Source organism: Molossus molossus, unplaced genomic scaffold (assembly GCF_014108415.1).
Source record: "Molossus molossus isolate mMolMol1 unplaced genomic scaffold, mMolMol1.p scaffold_m16_p_13, whole genome shotgun sequence".
NCBI lineage: Eukaryota > Metazoa > Chordata > Mammalia > Chiroptera > Molossidae > Molossus > Molossus molossus.
The window spans coordinates 4,401,391-4,423,911 of NW_023425348.1; the positions used below are offsets into that span (position 1 = coordinate 4,401,391).

Below are 22,521 nucleotides of genomic sequence, written 5' to 3' on the forward strand. Positions count from 1 at the left end.
TGTCTGGCTTTAATCACAGAGAAGTTGATATAGCATAGAACTTGAGAATTCTCATTTGTGCTTGAAGTTAAATCATTTTAATTAACTATTTTATGAATTCATCTAGACTTCCAGAAAATCTAAAGGGTTAGATATAATACTAAAAGTTTCAAGTTTCGAACTTATCTAAGCAAAAGAAAATTATTTAAAGTATCAAGATTCACTTACATAGCCACAGGTTATACAATTTCTAAACCCCACAAGCAGAGAACTTCCACACGTTTCAATAGGAAAAAAATACCAGAATCAAAATTAAATTTTCTGTAAGATAAATACAATCATGAAAAGCTATTATTTTATTTTTAAAATATAAGATATATCTGAATTTTACTCAATCAACCAACAAATTCAGTTGGAGAGAAAGGCAGGGCAAAAACTTAGTAGAAATTTGCGCCCTGGCCAGTTTGGCTCAGCAGTTAGAGCGTCGGCTTGCGGTCCGGAGAGACCCGGGTTCGGTTCCCGCTAAGGGCACGTACTTCGGTTGCAGTTTGTCTCCGGCCCTGGTTGGTCGTGCGGGAGGCAGCCACTTGATGTGTCCCTTCACGTCGATGTTTCTCTCTCTCTCCCTTCCTCTCTCTCCCTCCCACTCTATCTGTACAAAAAATGGAAAAATGTCCTCGGGTGAGGATAAAAAAAAAAAAAAAACTTAGTAGAAATTTGCATGAAAAAACTTTTTTTTTTCTTTCCCTAAAATATTTATTAATTATTGTGGTGGTTTTAACCCACGTCTTTGTTTTTTGTTTTTTTTGTTTTTACTTTTTTTAAATTTTATTGTTGAATGTATTACAGATATTCCACATTTTTCCCCCAGTGACCCCCTCCTCCCCACGCCCGCCCCCCTCCTGCCTTTTCCCACACTGTTGTCTGTGTCCATTGGTTATGCATATAAGTACTTTGGTTTATTTCTTCCCACTCCCCAACCTCCTTCCCTTTGAAGTTTGTCGGTCTAGCAACCAATTAGTACTTTTTAATCCCTTCAACTTTTTTACCCATTCCCCCAACCCCCTTCCCATCTGGCAACCAACAAAATAGTCTTTGTATCTATGAGATTGTTTCTGTTCTGCTTATTCATTTTGTTTGTAGATTCCCTTGTCGATAGATATGTATTCATTGCCATTTTCTTTATTCATATATTTTATCTTTTTCTTCAAAAAGACCCTTCAACATTTCATATAATAACGGTTTGGTGGTGAGGAACTCCTTTAACTTTTTCTTGTCTGGGAAACTCTTTTTACGGCCATAGATTCTAAATGACAGCTTTGCAGGATAGAGTTATCTTCGTTGTAGGTTCTTGCTTTTCATCACTCTGAATATTTCTTGCCACTCCCTTCTGGCCTGCAAAGTTTCCTTTGAGAAATCAGCTGACAGTCTTATGGGAACTCCCTTGTAGGTAACTAACTGCTTTTCTCTTGCTGCTTTTAAGATTCTCTCCTTGTCTTGAACCTTTTGCATTTTGATGATGATGTGTCTTGGTGTGGGCCTCTTGGGGTTCATCTTGTTTGGGACTCTGTGCTTCCTGGATTTGTATGTCTCTTTCCTTCACCAAGTTAGGGAAGTTTTCTGCTATTTTGGTTTCAAATAGGTTTTCGATTTCTTGTTCTCTCTCTTCTCCTTCTGGCATCCCCAAGATGCAAATATTGGCACGCTGAAGTTGTCCCAGAGGCTCCTTACACTATCCTCATTTTTTGGGATTCTTTTTTCTTTTTTCTGTTCTGATTGGGTGTTTTTTGCTTCTTTAGATTCCAAATCGATGGTTTGCTTCTTGGCTTTACCTACTCTACTATTGCATCTGTGTAAATTATTCTTTATTTCAGTTAGTGCTTCCTTCATTTCTGACTGGTCCTTTTTTATGCTCTTGGCCCTCATAAGTTCACTGAGGTTCTTACTAAGTTCATTGAGCATCTTTATAAGCAGTATTTTGAACTCAGCATCTGTTAAGTTGCTTAACTCCATTTTGCTTAGTTCTTTTCCTGGGGTTTTGTTCTGTTCTTTCATTTGGGACCTGTTTCTTTGTCTCCTCATTTTGGCTGCCTCCCTGTGTTTGTTTCAGTGTATTACTTAAGGAGAGGTATGGGGCTAGCTGAGACCAGATGCTGCTTGTTTGAAAGAATTTAGGAATACCTGAAGGAGGATCCAAGACAGGCCAATCCTATGGTAAAGCAACTGGCAACAGGCTGGGTGGGCCTGAAAGTCGGGTGGGGTGGGGCCTCAGGGAATCACCAGGGTGGGGCAAACAGTGTGAGCCAGGTTGCTGGAGTCTCAGATATGGCGGCTGTCTGCCCCCCAGGGAAGGGCTCACAAAAGGAACAAAGGCCTCTGACAGCACGTTTGCCCCGGAGAAAGCGCCCTCTCCAGCCCTCGCCTCAATGCCAAACAGCTCAGTTCTTCCCTGTATGTCTCTGGCGCCCCTCGAGCTGCCTCCCCTCCAAGCTGAGAGGGAGTGAGTCCAGTAAGTCTGTGCGCGGGCCCTTTTAGAGAAGCTGCCTGGGGCTCCAGCCGCCTCAGCCTCCCTGAGTCTCAGTTCCCGCTGGTTTTTCCAACCAGAAGTGATGGGGGTTCTCTTCCTGGCACTGGAAACCTGAGCGGGGCACCTGGTATGCGACGGGGACCCCTCACTCCTCAGGGAGGACCTTCTCAGCTGAGGTGTCCTCCTGATTTTTATCTGCCACACGTGGATGTGGGACCAGCCCGTCCGCCTCCGCCCCTCCTACCAGTCTCTATGTGGCTGCTTCTTTAATAGCGTAGTTGTAGGACTTCCATTCAGCTTGATTTCAGGTGGTTTTGAATGATGGTTGTTCTGCAGTTTAGTTGTAACTCTGGTGTGGTTGTGGGAGGACACGATACCGTGTTTACCTATGCTGCCATCTTCAAAAATTCCTATTTCTATCTCACCAAATAGTCTTTGAATAGCATTTCAGATCTTAGATCATACTTCCATGAGGAAAGGGAAACAGTAAGAATATATGCTCTACCAAACCTCTTTCCAATTTTTTCTGTATTCTCGCCCAATACACTTTGAGATTATCTAACACTCTAACAATTTATATGATAAACTGGGATGAGGAAATGTTATATAAAGGTACTAACTTGTACAGTTTTATTATAATCATACATTTTGTGAAACTAAATACGCTACTTATCCTGCAATTGTCTAAAATACTTAGGTTACTAAAATAAACACTTTTGATCTCTTGAAGAAAAGAAAAGAATGACATAGCCAATAATCTAAACTGAAATTGCTAGACAGCTTTCCACATTTGGTTTACTTTATTAAAGTCTAAAATTTCTGCTACAAAACAAGTCAATCATTTTTTATTCCAGGTCAAGTTGCTTTCACTTCAATGTGATGTGAATGCTAATAACCCCAGCCTCTCTCGTTCAGTCTATTGTTGCCGTACTGCTGTCACCAACACAACAGCAACATCAGCAGGGGAAACTATGGCAGGCACTTTAATGTGTTGCTGAGGGCTAAAAACCCAAAAAGCTTCCATGGAAATATGAAATCGGTTCCATCCTAAGTAATATTATACTGCCAAACCTTAGAAATATACCTTATTGCTTTACCATTACTGTGCTTTCTTAATTTTTATTCACCACTGAAACTCATGGACTGCTGAATTAATTTTAATAAGCTTAGTATTACTCATACATACCAAAATATGAGTTTTACAAAACAGATATTCCATCACCAATTAAAAACATGTCTTAAGAATTATAAACCATAGCTTTTTTTTCTTTAATTTTAGAGAGAGAGGAACGGAGAGGGAGAGAGACAGAAACATTGATGAGAGAGAACATCGATTGGCCACCTCCTCCATGCTCCCCACTGGGGATTTGGCCCACAACCTGGGCATGTGCCCTGACCCGAAATCAAACCAGCGACCTCTTGGTGCATGGGTCGACGTTCAACCACTGAGCCACCAGGCCAGTCCATAAGGTTTTGTTTTGTTTTTAAAGTGATTTTAGCTTTTCACAATAGCAAAGTATTACTTAAGATAGGCAATGAAAAATTCCAATTGGGTACACTAAAAAGTGTTAAGAACGTTAAGCCTTATAAACTCACTCCTACTGCAACAAAATGTTGGGTTTGGCCTAACTTAAAAATATATTTAAAAGGTAAAGTGACTTAAAAGAAGTAACCCTCACTACCCTTCATTGATATCTTAAATCATTTCAATACTGAATACTTATTATATGCTCAATACTTATATTATTAAAAATAAAATAAGAATATGCAAACTGGTGTAGAAATACATAGGTTAGAAACAAACAAGAAACCTCTAATAAGAAAAGCTACTAAAAACGTGGATTTAACTGGGGTCCAAAACTATATTATTAATAAAGAATTATGAAACCTCCTTAAAAAAAATAAAATCTACTAATTTTTGGAATAAAAAGGTTATATTATCTTTTGACATAAAACATTTTTCAAGAATAATATTTACTTATAACATATCTACTTTCAAAAAGTATTTGGAAAGCACCTTAAAATAATGTTGGTTCTGTAATATTTTCATAAATTACAGCCTATTTTAAAGCAGAGATCTTAAAAGAAAAGTAAAAAAGCATTAAATTAGGAGAGTGACCAAAATGAAACTTTACAGCCTTAATATATTCACTAGAACATTAAAAAGGTTAAAGATGCTAGCCCTGGCAGGTTTGGCTCAGCAGTTAGAGCATCAGCCCGCACTACAGAGAGACCCGTGTTCGGTTCCCACTAAGGGCACGTACCTTGGTTGCAGTTTGTCCCCAGAACACATCGAAACACCACTACCCAACCACCTCCACAAGTGACACACTCAATGAGCAGACTCAGTGGGTACCAGATGCCTGATGAAGTAAGTCTTGCTCTGTGTGGTTGGCCCCTGCACAGCTGATCCTCCAAGGTAGTCAGGGGCCAGTGGTCAGTGGGCAAAGCCAGTCTTTGCAGCTGATCAGACTGAGTAAATCCCTCCCATTGACATGCCAACAGCAATCAAGACTCAATTACAACCGAAGGATGGACAGTCCACACTAGGGGTGCACCTCAAGGGCCCAGCTGGGGTGATCAGGGAGGCTGTGCCATAAAGCCTACAGGATACCTACAACAATAGGCCACCCTGTGAAGCCTAGGAAACACAGCAACTCTACCTAATTCATAGAAACAAACACAGGAAAGCAGCCAAAATGAGGAGACAAAGAAACATGTCCCAAGTGAAAGAAAAGAACAAAATTCCAGAAAAAGAACTAAACAAAATGGAGATAAGCAATCCATCAGATGCAGAGTTCAAAATACTGGTTATAAGGTTCCTCAAGGAACTTGGTGAGACATTCAAGGGACTTAGTGAGAACTTCAAGGAACTTAAGGAGACTTCCAAGGAACTTAGTGAGAACATCAATAACATCAAAAAGGACCAGTCAGAAATAAAGAATGAACTAACTGAAATTAAGAATAATTTACAGGGAATCAATAGTAGAGTAGGTAAAGCCAAGAAGCAAACCATCAATTTGCAATATAAGGAAGCAAAAAACACCCAATCAGAACAGCAAAAAGAAAAAAGAATCCAAAAAAATAAAGATAGTGTAAGGAGCCTCTGGGACAACTTTAAGCATGCCAACATTCACATCATAGAAGTGCCAGAAGGAAGAGAGAGAGAAGAAATTGAAAACCTATTTGAAACAATAATGACAGAGAATTTCCCTAACTTGGTGAAGAAAACAGAAATACAAGTCCAAGAAGCACAGAGGGTCCCAAATAAGATGAACACAAAAAGGTCCACACCAAGACACATCATCATCAAAATGCCAAAGGTTAAATACAAAGAGAGGATATTAAAAGCATCAAGAGAAAAGCAGTACATTACATACAAAGGAGCTCCCATAAGACTGTCAGCTGATTTTTCAAAAGAAATTTTGCAAGCCAGAAAGGAGTGGCAAGATATATTCAAGGCGATGAAAAGCAACAACCTACAATCAAGATTACTTTATCCTGCAAGGCTATCATTTAGAATCGAAGGACACATCAAGAGTTTCCCAGACAAGAAAAAGCTAAAGGAGTTCATCACCACCAAACCAGTATTATATGAAATGTTGAAGGATCTTCTTGAAGGAGATGAACAAAAATATGAACACTAAAATGGCAATAAATACATATCTATCAACAATTGAATCTACAAACAAAATGCGCAAGTAGAACAGAAACAGACTCATAGATACAGAGAACATTTTGTTGCTTGCCAGAGGGGTGGGGGCTGGGGAGATGGGTGAAAAAGATGAAGGAATTAACAAGTACAAATTGGTTGTTAGACTGATGAATCTCAAAGGAAATAGGGGAGGGAAGGTGGGATGAGATAAACCAAAGCACTTCTATGCATATATGTATAACCAAAGGACAACGACAATAGTGTGGGTAAGGCAGGAGGGGAGTGAGATTGGGGAGGAGGGGGTCAATGGGGAAAAAAAGGGGGGAACACCTATAATACATTCAACAATAAAGATGAGTTAAAAAAAAAAAGTCGCCCTGGCCGGTTTGGCTCAGTGGTTAGAGCGTCGGACTACAGTCCGGAGAGACCCGGGTTCGGTTCCCGCTAAGGGCACGTACCTCGGTTGCAGTTTGTCCCCGGCCCTGGTTGGTCGTGCGGGTGGCAGCCACTCGATGTGTCCCTTTCCCTCTCTCTCTCTCTCTGTTCCTCTCTCTCCCTCCCATTCTACCTGAACAAAAAATGGAAAAATGTCCTCGAGTGAGGATGAAAAAAAAAAAAAAGTCATCATACAAATTCAATCACATAGAAATCAAAATAAATCCTATTAATAAAAAAAAAATTGTAAGTTCTGGCTGGTTTGGCTTCATTGTTAGAGAGTCGGCTCACGGACTGAAGGGTGGAGGGTTCAATTTCCAGTCAAGGGCACATACCTGGGTTGCAGGTTCGATCCCCAGCCCCAGCCAGGGTCGTGCAGGAGGCAACAAATCGATGTGTCTTTCTCTCTTTCTCCCACTCTCCCATTCCCTCTCTCCCTCTCGATCTCTCTAAAAATCAGTGGAAAAATTATCCTCAGATGAGGATTATCAATAAATAAATTATAAAAACAATAATTACAATAATGTAGACCTGTTCTATAAAGCAAATCTTATTCTTTAAAATACAAGAAAAAAGACAAATATTGGCAAATAGAAAAAAATGGCAAATAATAGAGAATTTCAAATATGAGATATTTATAATCTGCAACTTAGTAAAAAATTGATAATATCCAGGGTTGACAAGAACACAAGGAAAAAGATAGCCCCCTTACTTGTGGATAAGAAAATTAATTTGTAAAAAACTTTTAGAAGGCAATTTGATAACATTCAACAAAATTTCTAAAGTCTATATCCTTGAACCAGCAATTATACTTTCATTCAAGAAATCTACTGAAAAGAAATACCAACTTACACATGTAATACAAGTGAATATACTGTACAGTATTTCACTGCAGTCATTCATATTAGCAAAAAATAGTCAAATATCCACCAATAAAGCAGTAGTTTCATGAAGTAGCATATAACCATATTACAAAATACCACACAATCACTAAATATATTGAGGTTAACATATGTATGCTATGAGACCTTCAGGACCTACTGCAGCAACAGATGCTACAGAACAAAATGCATAATAAGGAAAATAAAAACTTTATGCATTTGCACTTTGAAGGATTTAGTCTCTGTCTCAAGTGAAGATCCTCAACAATATCACTCTAATCATAAAAATTACTATTCCTGCTCTGGCCAGTGGCTGATTGCTTAGTGTCAGCCTCAGCACCAAAGGGTCTCAGGTTTTATTCCAGGTCAAGGGCAAGTACCTGGGTTGCAGGTTTGATCCCAGCCCTGGCTGGAGAGCATGCAGGAGGCCACCAATCGATGTGTCTCCCTTACATTGATGTCTCTCTTTCATTTTAACTTTCTCTTTCTCGCTCTCTCTCTCTCCCCCCCTCCCTCTCTCTCTCCCATTCGTTCTTTTCCCCTCCCTCCCTCCCTCTCGTCCACTCTCTCTAAAAATCAATGGAAAAAATATCCTTGGGTGAGGATTAACAAAAAAAATTATTATCCCTTTCTAAAGAATATATTAACTACATCTTTTTCAAGATTTTCTAAGAAGCCGGTAAAACTGAACCATAATAACTCTATTTCTCACTTAGCTAACTTTACAAAGCTCTTCTTCAACATATCTTAAGCTATATCCAAAGACTAATATTTTTTTTAATTCCTAAATGAAAAGCTTCTGGTGTTCTCCTCAATATTAAAAAATTTCTAAATTATGTTTCATTGTATATTCCTCTGGTTACCTTATAATATGAAGACTTCCATGACAAATTTCTCTCAACTCAGAATCAAGCATTAGTTTATTTCCTAATACAAGGAATAAGAGAAAATTCTGTCCCCACACAGAGAACCTTTGGCAATGTCCAGAATATTTCTGATCATAACAATTGAGGGAAAGGAAGTGCTACTTGCATGACTGGATAAAGGTCAGAGATGCTGATAAATATCCTAAAATGCACAAAACAGTCCCCCTCAACAAATGAAACTGTGTCCCAAAGTGTTAATATTGCTGACCTGAAGAAATCCCAGCTAGAAAATGACCTATATAATCCAGCCTAGTTTCCTCGTTCGGTGGCGACTGGGATGTGCAGAGCTAAGTCAGCTGACCCAGTGTTTGCTCTCCCTTCTTCCCTCATCACTGTTCTCCCTGTCGTATCCCAAAGTGCTGCAAGACAGTCTGGATAGGAATGAACATTATTCTCGAAAAATATCAGAAATGCCAATCTCAACACCTTTCTAGTAGGCAAACCGTTACATAATTTAACTGTAATACTGTATTAAATCAAGGGTCAGGTAGTATTTCATAGGCAAAAAACAGCATTTCTTACCTTAAATAGACAACGGCATATATATTCATATACCATATGTTTTAATGAACTGATAAGAGACTGGATTCGCTGTTCTGTATTTTCAGAATCCTGTAGATTACAATATGGAAATTGAAATTTTTAGAAAATTTGATAAAGATTTAAAAGGTACCACATAGTTTAATCACCCTTATCCTCCAGAGTCAGAGCTGATTCCGGAACAATTATCTTTGGCAGTCAAACTTAAAGAGCAAACCAAGTAAGTGCATTAAACTTGAACAGTAACACAATTTTAAAAATCGATATATTTTTCTTTTATGTGTATCTGATGTTAAGCAAAAACCACAGGCCCAAAATAGTGTCACTTATGCTAAAGTCCATGATACCAAACCTAGATTTAATACCTGACCTAATTGTGGTTTTGACCTTCACTGGAAATGTAATCTTAATCAACCAGTCTACAATTTTCTCCTGATAAAACACCAGTAAAGTAATCTGTCACTTAGGCATAATTTATTCCCCACCCCCTACAAGAGAATAGAGCCCTTGCCTCACCCTTCTTCTTATAAAAACTTTCCATTTTGTACAACCCTTCAGAGTGTCCTTCTACTTGCTAAATGGATGCTGCCCAATTCATAAATCATTTAATAAAGCCAATTAGATCTTCAAGTTTACTCGGTTGAATTTTTTTTTTTTTTTTGTAGTACATGCCCCTAGCGGGAACCGAACCTGGGAGACTCTGGTCCACAGGCCGACGCTCAACTGCTGAGCCAAACTGGCCAGGGCTCGGTTGAATTTTTTTTGACAGTTAAAGCTTTGAATAAATAAAAAATTAAACTCAATCACCAATAAAACGATAATGAATTGAATCTGACCATACTGCTTTGATCCCTACTGGAATTAAAAATACTACATCAGTCTGTGTTATAACCGTCTCATAACTTCTATTCCAATTAGCAATCCAGCCCCAAAACAGAATGACTAGAACCAGCTATAAAGAACATTTTCATCCTCAACATAAGAACCTAAACAGTCTTAAACCATGCCCTCCAGATTGAATAAGGATGAGCAATAACTTTGACACTGGTGCTGTAAAAATTCACACACACCTTTAGTGTTTTTATTTGCTTCTGTACTTCTATTGTGCATGATTGCCATGATTTGGAAAAACAGCATTAATGGCTATTTCATGAACATAACCCAAAGCACTAGCTCTTCATTTCTTTCGATTTTGAATATAAGAACTTCAAATAATATTTATTACTGAAAAAAATCAGTAAAACTTTAATCATGTATAATCAAATAAAGATTTTCTGAAATAACTCAATCATGAAATTATTAATTAGCCATGCTAATGAAGACAAGACTTTTTGTCCTGTTTTGTTCTCTGGTTTATTATATGACCCAACACCAAGGAAAACATCTGTCACATAGTGAGTCTGTAATAAATATTAATAAATAATAATCTTTCCTTGGAAAAACAGATTTATGTAAACCTACTTGAATATAACATTTGTTCCTTAATTAAGTAAAAGAACAATTACTCTCCCCCAAAAAATTAATTTTAAAAAACACCCATATTAGGATTATACCAAAAATAAAAACTATGAAGAATGATACATTTTGTCTCATATAAATATTTTTAAAGTGATATTTATCTTACAAGTTATTTTTACCTTATAAATTATCATAGACTTGCAAATACAATAAAGTATTTTACAATTACTTAATTGCAAAAGGTATAGATAGGAAAAAGCACTCATTGCATCAGTTTAGAACACCAACAGCAGCCCGGCTGGTGTGGCTCAGTGGTTGAGCATTGATCCATGAACCAAGAGGTTGCCAGTTCAATTCTTCAGGGCACATACCCAGTTTGTGGGCCAAACCCCCAGTGGGGGGCATGCAGGAGGCAACCAATCGATGTTCTCTCTCATGGACATTTCTATCTCCCTCTCCCTTCCTTTTTCTCTAAAATCATTAAAGGGAAAACAAATTTTTTATACCAATAGCATATATTTTCAAGGGATAATTAGACAATATTTGTGGAAAGCTTACAAATGTGCATTTTTGCCCCAGCTATCCAAGTCTAAGAATTTAACTGAGAAAAATAATTGAAAAAGTGAAACACTAAAAAAAACACTCATCAGTGTTTCTATCTCTCTCTCCCTCTCTTTTCCTCTCTCTCTAAAATCAATAAAGAAAAGATACATAGCCCTGGCCGGTTTGGCTCAGTGGTTAGAGTGTCGGCCTGCGGTCCAGAGAGACCCGGGTTCGGTTCCCGCTGGGGGCGCGTACCTCAGTTGCAGTTTGTCCCCGGCCCTGGTTGTCGTGTGGGTGGCATCCACTCGATACGTCCCTGTTACGTCGATGTTTCTCTCTCTTTCCCTCTCTTCCTCTCTCTCCCTCCCACTCTATCTGAACAAAAAATGGAAAAATGTCCTCGGGTGAGGATAAAAAAAAAAAGAAAAGATACATATAATTTTTAAAAAATAAAATATAACCTCTCAATTTTTTGACACTCCTTCCATCAAGAGAAAAAGTCTATTTCCCCATCCCTTTGAATCTGGATAAGCTTGTGACTACTTCAACCAACATAAAACAGCAGAAATGACAATGACACAAGGTTGGGTTGGTTGTAAAAGGCAATTCAGCTTCTGCTTTGTTCACTGGAATACACATTTGGCGCTTTAAGATGTAATATGAAAAAATTCAACTACTGTGCTGTGAGCAGGCCAAGCTTCCTGGAGAGGTGGCCGCAGTCCTAGTCATCAAGTCCTCCCACCCCAGGCACCAGACATGCAAGTGAAACCTCTTCCTACCCCACCTCAAATCCCATTCTCAAGTCTTCCTAACTGAGGTCCCAGACATTATGAAGCACAGATAAGTCATCCCTGCTCTGCCCTAACCCAAGTCACATCCATGAGCATAAGAAAAACAGTTTTAATCTGCCAAATTTGGGGGTTATATGATATTCAGCACAAGTAACCAGAACAATGTCCACATAGGAGGTAAAGTAGGGTATAGCGTCATAATCTCTCAAAAATATTGTGTAGCTCTATATTTATTGATATGAAAGGTGTCTATGTATACTAATACTTTTTTAAAAGACAGTATGAATCCTTTTGGTTAAAGCAATTTATATCCTTTAATATATCTTCCCTCCATTAGAATATAAGTTGATACAGCAGTATACATTACTGGTATCCCCATTATCTAAAACAATATCTGGTACATCTTATAGCCTCAAATAACAAGAATATACAATGAAATTTTAATGGTTGATTTCCCAAGTAATAGGATTATGTGGATAGTTTCTTATCTTTGGAATCTTTCCTGAATCATCTGGGCTTTTTTTTTAATGTTTGTCTATCACTTTTTAATTTATACTAAGAACATAAATTATTTCTTTTAAGAAGACTGTCACATTGGGACATTTTGTTAAGAACATAAAATACAATTAAGGAGCTACTTTCTTTTAAACACAGTTTAAAATTGTTACATGTAGTCTTTTGAATATAATTCCAAACAAGTTTGCCCAGGAAATTATATTATTAAGTTAATCACCAATAAAGTGATCTCTCTTATTCAGTCTCAGCTGCAGGGTAACCAATAGCATACCTGCTTGTTTTGCAGAGCTCGCTGGAAAAGTCGAAGAAATGCAGTCAAACTAAAACGGTACATATTATTAATTTTGGACAAGTCAGAGATAATGAAGTACATCCTGCTGGCGCTCTCTGCTAGAGGAAGATAGGCATCCCGCTCCTGAGGATCATTGGTTGGGGGGGGGGGGACAAAACAAAACACTTGAGTAATAATAGTGCTTTACTGCCACCTACAGACCACTATGCACATATTCAGCCACAGCCTTACATTTCTACATACAGCCAATAAATGGAAGACGACAAATCATTGAATTTTATAACTAAAAGGAATAACATGATCTAGTTTTTATTTTTATGAAACTGCGGGCAATATATTTTAAATACTTCTCTACCCCTCATATTACAAAGCTAGAATTGGTCCATGGGTTGATCTTAATGAGAACCAGGAATACCTATATTAGGGGAAGAGAGTAAGATGGAATGATACTGTTGTGACCAGAAAATAAATGATGCAATTTTACATTTCAAAAGAGAACATGTTTGGGTAATGCAAGAGGGTATGACACTACTAGACTATCTCTACAGCAAAAAGAAGTTAGAACTATGAATCTAGTGTGTGGGACTAGTGTCAGCAAAGACAGTTATGGAACTAGTGTGAAGAAGACTGTAACAGGTGGCCACATTAAGATAATAAAACATCTAGCATTGTTCAATATAAGCAGAGAAAGATCCAATAACCACAGGGGCTTTGATTCTGACTGAAGGTAAAGGATGATACAAATTAGAGGATCACAGGATTAAATGGCCTCAAGGTTCTGAATGGAATTCTGAGAAGGTTCTCCATGTCCCTCTGATCAAAGCACCAGGATTAAATATGATACTGGTAAAATTATGTGTGTGACTCAGCAATACCTGATAAGAAAAAGAAAGCAACGAGAATTCAAATTCCTTTTGGTATAGAATGGCAATCATGACATCTGCCAAGTTTAGAGACAGTGGAGTAAATGAACTGGAATCGAGCTATAAGTTTGCTCCTATTCTAGTTTCTACACAGCTCTTTCCAAAATGAAAAAAGTAATAATATATAACTTTAAATTTTGAGCAAGGGCTGAAAAATACTGAACTAAAAATTTGAAAACATTATTAAAGTGGGTGGGAAAGAATGAAAGGATGTCAGTGAAGACCCAGGTTATTTTACAGCTTGGGAATTCAAAATAACATTAATCTACTTGGTGGTCTAATTTTCTTCAAGCAAAGCTCAGTCACTAGAATGCAGGAAAGGAAAAAATATATTATACTTATGAGGGTTGGAATTTTATAAAAGAAAATATCAAAACAATTTTTAAAGATTTTAACTGTTTATAAGAAAATAGTTCAGATCATCACAATCCCATAGTCCAGGATAAGCAGGTAAAAAATGTTTTTAGTGAAAAAAATAGCTTATAAATCTTTTAAATAATATATTTAATACCTTAAGTTTCACGAATTACAAAGATGCGTTAAAAGTCATGTTCGATATGCTCATTTTAAATTTCAACGTTAAACCTTAGCTCTAGAATTTTGGATAACATTATACCTGACATCAGTAGGACTCAGCAGGTGTAATGACCAGCAGTCCTTATCCTCAAGGCCCCAAGATGTCATCACCCTCTCCAAAATAGTAAGAATCAGACCCAATGCTCTGATTTTACAACTAGCTTTCTTTTTCTTTTTCTTTGTTTTTTGTTTTTGTTTTTTGTTTTTATCCTCATCCGAGGATATTTTTCCAATTTTTGTACAGATAGAGTGGAAGGGAGAGAGAGAGAGAGAAACATCGACGTGAAAGGGACACATCGAGTGGCTGCCACCCGCACGACCAACCAGGGCCGGGGACTAACTGCAACCGAAGTACGCGCCCTTAGCGGGAACCGAACCCGGGTCTCTCCGGACCGCAGGCCGATGCTCTAACCGCTGAGCCAAACCGGCCAGGGCTCTTTTTCTTTTTCAATCATTGCTCCATAAGTCCTTACTGTACATTTTTAATAATATTAACATAAAAGCTTAAGAAAACATGATATAAGACGACAAAGAGGGAATAATTACTTGATCAAGAAAAATTTGAAGTTTGTAAGATTCCTTAAGTGACTCTTGAATAAGTGCACTGCTTGCTTTTGTCTGATTCAAAGATTCAATCAAATCCTTATTTTCCAAAATATTGCCTTGAGATGTGGCAAGTGTCTGAGGAAACATTAACAAAATATTAATTTTATTATACATATTAAAGTAATCAATTAGAGGAAGCTCCTATTAACTATTATTACCTTGATACTGTTCATGAGAACTGTTATTTTAAGACAATTTCAACATTTTATAGTCTATAAGAATGATATAGGAAATTTTTATACTATATCATCAAAGCATTGCATATATATTAATTTTATCAATCTAATAAAAATTTACTTAAAGTTATAAGTTAAATCATAATTTCATGGTACCTTTTAATGCTTCTTGAAATTCTGAGCATGTAAAACAGATGATTAATTAGTGAAATAATCCAGTATAAAGACAGTATTCGTTAAAAATTGCTTGTCTTAAACATTATTTTTTTATTTTATTTTTTCTTTATTTTAATTTATTTTTTTCTATCACCATGTATCTTCTTATACTCTCTTCTACCTCCACCCACCTCCTACCACCCCCTGCAATCCCACACTGTTGTCAGTGTCCATGAGTTCTTTCTCTTCTTTTCTTTTTTGCTAAACATTATTTCTTAGAATCTTGTACTCCAAGATATGTAGTTTTTTCTGTTTGAATTTTGTTTTTAAGATATATATTGATATATCTTTGACACAACCAAAAACATTCTGAGGTACTATTAATTAAGAAAAAAACAATAGTTACTTACATCTATTAAGGAAAAACTGTAACACAAAAAATATTCTGAATAACCAAATTTTACCTCTAAGAGAGATTCTTCAAGCTTGGCTAACTGTATTTTCTTATCTTCCTCCTGTTGTAATAGTTTTGTTTTCTGTTCCTCTAAATCAGGTTTTTCATGCTGAATAGTTAAAGCCAAAAGCTTAAAAAAAAAATTGTAAGGTCAAAGTTATTTTAGCAATGTACTTTAAACAAAACATAACAAAAACTTCCCACCAACAGACTTTGTGTTTGACCAAATCCTACAAGTATTATGATACTACATACCTCATTTGATTCTTTCCAGTTAAATATGAGAAACCTTCATAATTATTTCACAAAATAAAGGTAAACTGATTGATAAAATGTTAAATAATATAGGACAGATGTAAGAAATTACATTTGACATACCAATGTGGAATATTTAGTTCTAAAATTAGATTGCACATATAAAAACTATGGAAGCTAGTAATTTTTAATGGTTAAGTACTCACATTAAGAAATAAGATACCTTGCCCTGGCCGGTTTGGCTTAGCAGTTAGAGCGTCGGCCTGCGGTCCTGAGAGACCCGGGTTCGGTTCCCGCTAAGGGCGCGTGCCTCGGTTGCAGTTTGTCCCCGGCCCTGGTCGGTTGTGTGAGTGGCAGCCACTCGATGTGTTCCTTTCGCGTCGATGTTTCTCTCTCTCTCTCTGTTCCTCTCTCTCCCTCCCACTCTACCTGAACAAAAAATGGAAAAATGTCCTCGGGTGAGGATAAAAAAAAAAAAAAGAAATAAGATATCTTACTTAAAATACTATATCATCAAAATAACAGTGAGATATCACTTTAATCCCCTAATATGGCTACAATTAAAAAAACAAAAATTAAGAAGTGTTAGCAAGAATGTGGAGAAAATGGAAAATTCATATATTGTTGTTAGGAAAAGAAAACTAGCTTAACCACTTTAGAAAAGTTTGTTCTTCAAAATGCTGTTAACGTAAAACCAAGCACTCCACTGAAAATCAATTAATTGTACACTTTAAATGAGTGAATTGTATGGTACATGAATTAAATCTTAATAAAGCAATTTCTAAAAAGTGTGGTGTCAAATTCTTAATTTTAAAACTTCAAATTAGGACTGACACTGGCATATCATAAAATATATAATCAAAATCCACTGTATAAGCATCTTAGTTTTTGTTAAAAATCTAAATAGCCACTTTCAACACTTACAATGAAGAGCTTTTAGATAAAAGGGAAATTTGTCAATTAATTCTGCCAAGTTTTGAATAATTTTCCCATTGTTTTATTTATAAGAAGTATCATCAAGTAAGTCAAAAGATAATGTTCATAAAAATATACGTGGTGATATATATTACCATATAATATGGTAAGAAAAATACTTTAAAAAGGAAGTTATTAAAATTACAGTAAAGTGAACATTGTAGCAAATAGACATGCTATCATATAAATCAGAATAGGAAAATTCTACCATTGTTAGATAAATAAAAATACGATGATACTCAAAAAGTCAACAGGCATATCTTTTTTTTTAATCCTCACCCAAGGATATTTTTCCATTTATCTTCAGAAAGAGTAGGAGGGGGAGAGAGACAGAGACATCGATGTGAGAGGGACACATCGAGTGGCTGCCTCCCATACAACCCTGACCAGGGCCAGGGAAGAACTGCAACTGAGGTAGGTCCCCCTGACCAGAATCGAACCCGCGACTCATTGGTCCACGGGCCTATGCTCTAACGCCTGAGCCAAACTGGCCAGGGCAACAGGTATACCTTTAACAAGAAAAAAATGAGTAAGAAAGTATATAAAATTGTCTGGACATTAAAATTTATTTTTAAATTCATGCACTAATAAACCATATACAGATAAAGTGAATTCAAAGATGCATATGTTCTGGTGGGGGGAAAAAGGTTGAGTGGGAATCAAAGATACTCAACTAGCTAAATAGGTCGATTAAATACAATTTTCACATTTAAATTTCTTTTTTTTTAATTAAAAAAATAAAGTGGCTGATCTTAATCTCTGTGATCCTTCCATCTTGCAAATTCTACCATATATGATAGAAATAGACTTATAATTAAAGTTTTACTAAAAAAATCAGCAGTTTGATGTTAGCAACAAATGCACAATTCTAACTCAAATGACACATGAAATAAACCCAAATGATTTACGCTGACTTGAAATTATATTTTCAAAAGATTTTCAAGACTAAATACTAATCAGTTTAATATAATAGCTTCCCATTCAAGATATTTAATGAGTGCACAAAACTACAAAAGATTTCTAAGGTAAATTATGATACATGTATACCTGTCCTCGTAATCCACTTCTTGTAGTAGTAAAGTTAACCTCAGTAACGATGGAAGCTGCATCCGGCGGAATAAAGGGATTTGGGTTTCTTGTTGACAAAAAAAGGCGGAATTCTTCATTGTAGTCAATAATTTTGTCACCTATTTGTACTACATAACGTGGTCCTATTTTTTTCAAAATAACATAATTAGTTAGCTTAAATGTTCTATGTTTTGCTACATGACATCAAAAATATAATCTAGTATTTCTACATAGTTTGTATTATAGGCTTTTCAAAGGTCTAAAAGATAGCGACAATTAGGCTAAGATACTATTAACCAGAATACTTTATTGACACTTATGCAAGCAATTGTAAGTAGTACTCATTAAGATGACCATAAGATACTGAAGCATCAAGAGTATCTACGTATATTCAATATGGTTTTAACTATGTTTCATATTCCAAATTTTTCTGAAATAATTGATTATAGAGTACAAAAAGTAAAAAGTCTCAATTACATATTATCTCTTTTTTTTTAATCCACACCCGAGGACATTTTTCCTTTTTTTTTTCAGATAGAGTGGGAGGGAGAGAGAGGAAGAGAGAGAGAGAGAGAAATATGGATGTGAAAGGGACACATCGAGTGGCTGCCACCCCTCGACCAACCAGGGCCAGGGACGAACTGCAACCGAGGTACGTGCCCCCAGCAGGAACCAAACCCGGGTCTCTCTGGACCATAGGTCAATGCTCTAACCGCTGAGCCAAACCAGCCAGAGCATCATCTTTATTTATAAATTCATTAGTTTAAAAGGATGTACTACTTGGAGATAGAATGAACTGGTGAAAACCTAGGATTATCAACATAGGAGTAATTACAAAGTTTACCATTAATAACATCAAAAAGGATTTATTCAGACTACTTTACACAGGTAATTCATGACAAGAAGACAAGCTAAGAAAAATGAAGTTCTGCCTTATAAAGGAATATATTTTAAAATAAAAAACAATAATATTAATTATACAACAGATACCAAGAAATTAATCAACAATTATATCCATAACTAATTATTTTAAACTGACAAGTTATTTTTTTAAGTAAGAAAATATATATCTTCAAAGATTATTTTCAACAGTTAAGAAAAACACTGTAAGGAATTTTTGAGAACACCAGAATAAATTTTTAATTAAAAACTAAGTTAATGTGAAAATAATTCAAAAAGTACCTTGTGATACAGGAAATACAAATGCCCCAAAAAACAAAATCAAAATAACATTGAACTTTAATGATTAGCAGAGAAATACAAATTTAAAAGCCTAATGTAATACCTTTATAGTAACTGGAATGATTCAAGAAAACTTAAGCAGAATAAATGCAAAGAAAACAAACCCTAATGACATCAACGTCAAACCACTAAAAGCTAATGACAAAGAAACATTTTTGGCATCCAGAGAAAAATGACACATTATCTACAAGGAGCAACAATAAAACCAGAAGGTCATTTCTCAACAGTAATGACAAAAGACAATGGAATAAAAACTTCACAGTGCTAAGGAAAATAGCTGTTAACCATAATTCTGTGACAGACAGAAATAAAAATCCTTCAAAAGTGAAAGAAATAATTTCCACTGGGCCATCTCTATATGAAATGCAAAAGTAAGTTCTTCTGACCAAACAAGGGTAATTCCAGGTGGAAATGAGGAGATAAATGGAAGAAATGCTGGGAGAATTTAAGAACACTAGAAAGGATAAATACGTATAAATATAGATTTTAAATACAATTATAGCTTCATGTAGAGCAGGACAATGTATCACAATAAAAATGCAAAGGCAAGCAGAGGGTGTATGAAGTTAAAGTTCACTGGCAAAGTGGTAAAGTATTTATTTGTACTAAAAGGATAAGTCAAAGATGTGTATTGCTATATGTCAAGTAGCCATTAAGAAATCATTTAAAAAACTGATCCAAAAAAATCACATTAATTAGAAATTTATATTAGATATTGCATGAATTGGTTAACTGTATTAAATTACATGACATAAATTCAGACTGCATGATAAATGAAAATGTAAACCAAATAATAAACCACTGATGAGAGGCATACTTTATAAACAAGACCTACAAAAAGTTGAAAATAAAGGAATGAAAAAGAATTGCCATGCATATGCTAGGCCCCCAATTTCATTGTAACCATTCTAATATCAGACTCAAAAACTAGAGACATTGCTCGAAATAAAGGACATTTAATGATGATGTAGAAAATAACAGAACAGGAAGACATCACATTTCCAAATATGTATGCATCTCAAAATATAGCTCCAAAATATTTAAAGCAAATATTTGACCAAAAAAAAAAAAAAAAAAAAATGGACTTTAAGATATTCTTTCAGTACACAAGAGAAAAAACAAAACAAAAATAGTAAAGACATGGAAGATAACGATACAATTAACAAACCTGACTTAACTGACTTTAGAGAAAATTAAAACAACCATTAGCAAAATTCACATAATTTCCCATTGTGCATGGGACATTTATGAAAATTAATCAATGTCAGATTGATGGCTTCAGCAGAACTCAAAGAAAAACCTGAACACTTTAGAGTAAGTTCTCAGACTACAGTGAATTAAGCTAGAAATCAATAACCAAAAGGTAACTAGAAAACCTCCAACTCCTTGGAAATTAAACAAACCAAACAAATGCTAAGTAATTTACAAATCAAGAACTTGTGGTATGAAGCTAAAGAAGAAATTAGAGGGAAATGTATACAGATAAATGCATGTATTAGGAAAAAGAAAAGACTAAATACCAGTATTTTTCATTTCCATCTCAACAATATAGGAAAAAAAGACCAAATAAAATCTAAGGAAAATAATAGGAATGAAATAACAAAGATAAATGTCAGTTTAAAAATACAACAGAGACACGGGAATATAATGTATAGCATAGGGAACATAGTCAATAATATCGTAATAACTTCGTACAATGACGAAAGATTACTACACTTGTCATGATCACTTTGTAAAGTATAGAGATGTCAAATCACTGTTGTCCACTTGAAACTAATACAATATTGTATGTCAACTACAATTTCATTTTGTTTTGTTTTTTGTTCATCCTCACCCAAAGATATTTTTCCAATGATTTTTAAATAAAGTGGAAGCGGGGGGAGAAACATCTATATGAGGGAAACACATCAACTGGCTGCCTCCCGCACGACTCCAACCAGGACCCGGAATTGAATCTGCAACCCAGGTACATGCCCTTGACTGAGAATCAAACCAGAGACCCTTCGGCCCACAGGCCCACACTCTAACCACTGAGCAAAACTGACCAGGGTGTAATTTTTTAAAATTATATGAATATACTATTTTAAGTGTAATAAGCAATCATATCTTTTTCATGGTTGTTAATGAAAATACTCCATCAAAATAAAATGAGATACATGTGAAAAAAATAAAATAATACAATAGAGAAAATCAAAGTTAAAAGCTGGTGTTTCAGCCCTGGCTGGTTTGGCTCAGCGGTAGAGCATCAGCCCACAGACCAAAGTGTTGGCGTGTTCGATTCCAGTCAAGGGTACGTACCTCAGTTGTTGTTCAGTCCCTGGCTTTGGTCAGGGTTGTGTGGAGGCAACCAACTGATGTGTCTCTCTTACATCAAAGTTTCTCTCTTCTCTCTTCTATACATATATATATATAGAAGATAAATGGAAAAATATCCTCTGGTGAGTATTAAAAGGGAAAAAAAGAAAAGCTGGTGTTTTAAAAAATTTAGTTAAATTGGTAAACCTTTATCAAGCCTGATCAAGAAAAAATGAAAAAAAATTACCAATATCAAAAAAAGGAGACATCATTACAAAACCAAGTGAATTTAAAAAGATATGGCACTGGGGGGCGGGGAGAGAGATTAACCAAAGAACTTATATGTATATATGCATAACCCTTGGACACAGATAATAGGGTGGTGAAGGAAGGCCTAGGGTGGAGTGGGAACCAGGTGGAGGGGGAAAGGGGAAATTAAAAAGGGGGGACCTCTGTAATACTCTCAACAATAAAGACAAAAAAAAGAAAGAAAGCACCCTGGCCTGTTTGACTCAGCGGTTAGAGCGTCTACCCGCGGACCAGAGAGTCGCGGGTTCGATTCTGGTCAAGGGCATGTACCTCCATTGCAGTTCGGTCCCTGGCCCTGACGGGGTCATGCAGGAGGCAGCCAATCGATGTGCCTCTCTCAAATCAATGTTTCTCTCCCTCTCTCAAATCATTGTTTCTCTCTCTCTCTCTCCCTCCCACTCTATCTGAAGATAAATGAGAAAATGTCCTCAAGTGAGGACCAAAAAAAAAAAAACAAAGAAAGAGAGAGCTTAAACAGTTAAAAAAAAAAAAGATATTACACTATTATATCTTTAAAATACACCAATAAATTTAACAGTTTGGATGAATGGAGAAATTCATTCCTATAAAAATAAAAAAAAACTTAACCAAAGCTGAGACATACACAAAATATAGAACACAAACAAAACAAAATAGAACCAATGCTGAAAGAGTACCAGCTCAGGTTTACTGGCATTTGCTATAAAAGATGGATCATCATGGGGAACTGTGTACTGTTTTAGTAAAAGGCACTGAGATGCTTGTTACAGGATTCGGACTTAGGTGATTTGGGGATAGTTCAAAGAAAATGTATTTTGCTGGGGAAATGAGTGCTGTCAGAAAAAGCAGACAATCTATATTGGTATCTTAATCATTTTTGTCTAGAAGGTGAGAGAAATAGAGTAAGACTAAGTTATAATTGGTAACAAAAAAGAAGTCACTCAAATTAGCTAGGAGAGAAAGA

At 36.0% G+C, this 22,521-nt stretch overlaps 1 protein-coding gene across 1 annotated transcript in view; it reads right to left on the reverse strand.

Moving 5' to 3' along the window:
• DYNC2H1 (dynein cytoplasmic 2 heavy chain 1) overlaps nucleotides 1-22,521 on the reverse strand; it is a 432,306-nt gene that overhangs the window by 233,992 nt on the left and 175,793 nt on the right. Inside the window, exons 67-71 of the mRNA XM_036258012.1 lie at nucleotides 17,712-17,875; nucleotides 15,445-15,564; nucleotides 14,589-14,723; nucleotides 12,523-12,666; nucleotides 8,926-9,015 (exon numbers count right to left, since the gene is read on the reverse strand). Of these exons, the coding sequence (XP_036113905.1) occupies nucleotides 8,926-9,015; nucleotides 12,523-12,666; nucleotides 14,589-14,723; nucleotides 15,445-15,564; nucleotides 17,712-17,875 (653 nt within the window). The remainder of the gene's footprint in view (nucleotides 1-8,925; nucleotides 9,016-12,522; nucleotides 12,667-14,588; nucleotides 14,724-15,444; nucleotides 15,565-17,711; nucleotides 17,876-22,521) is intronic.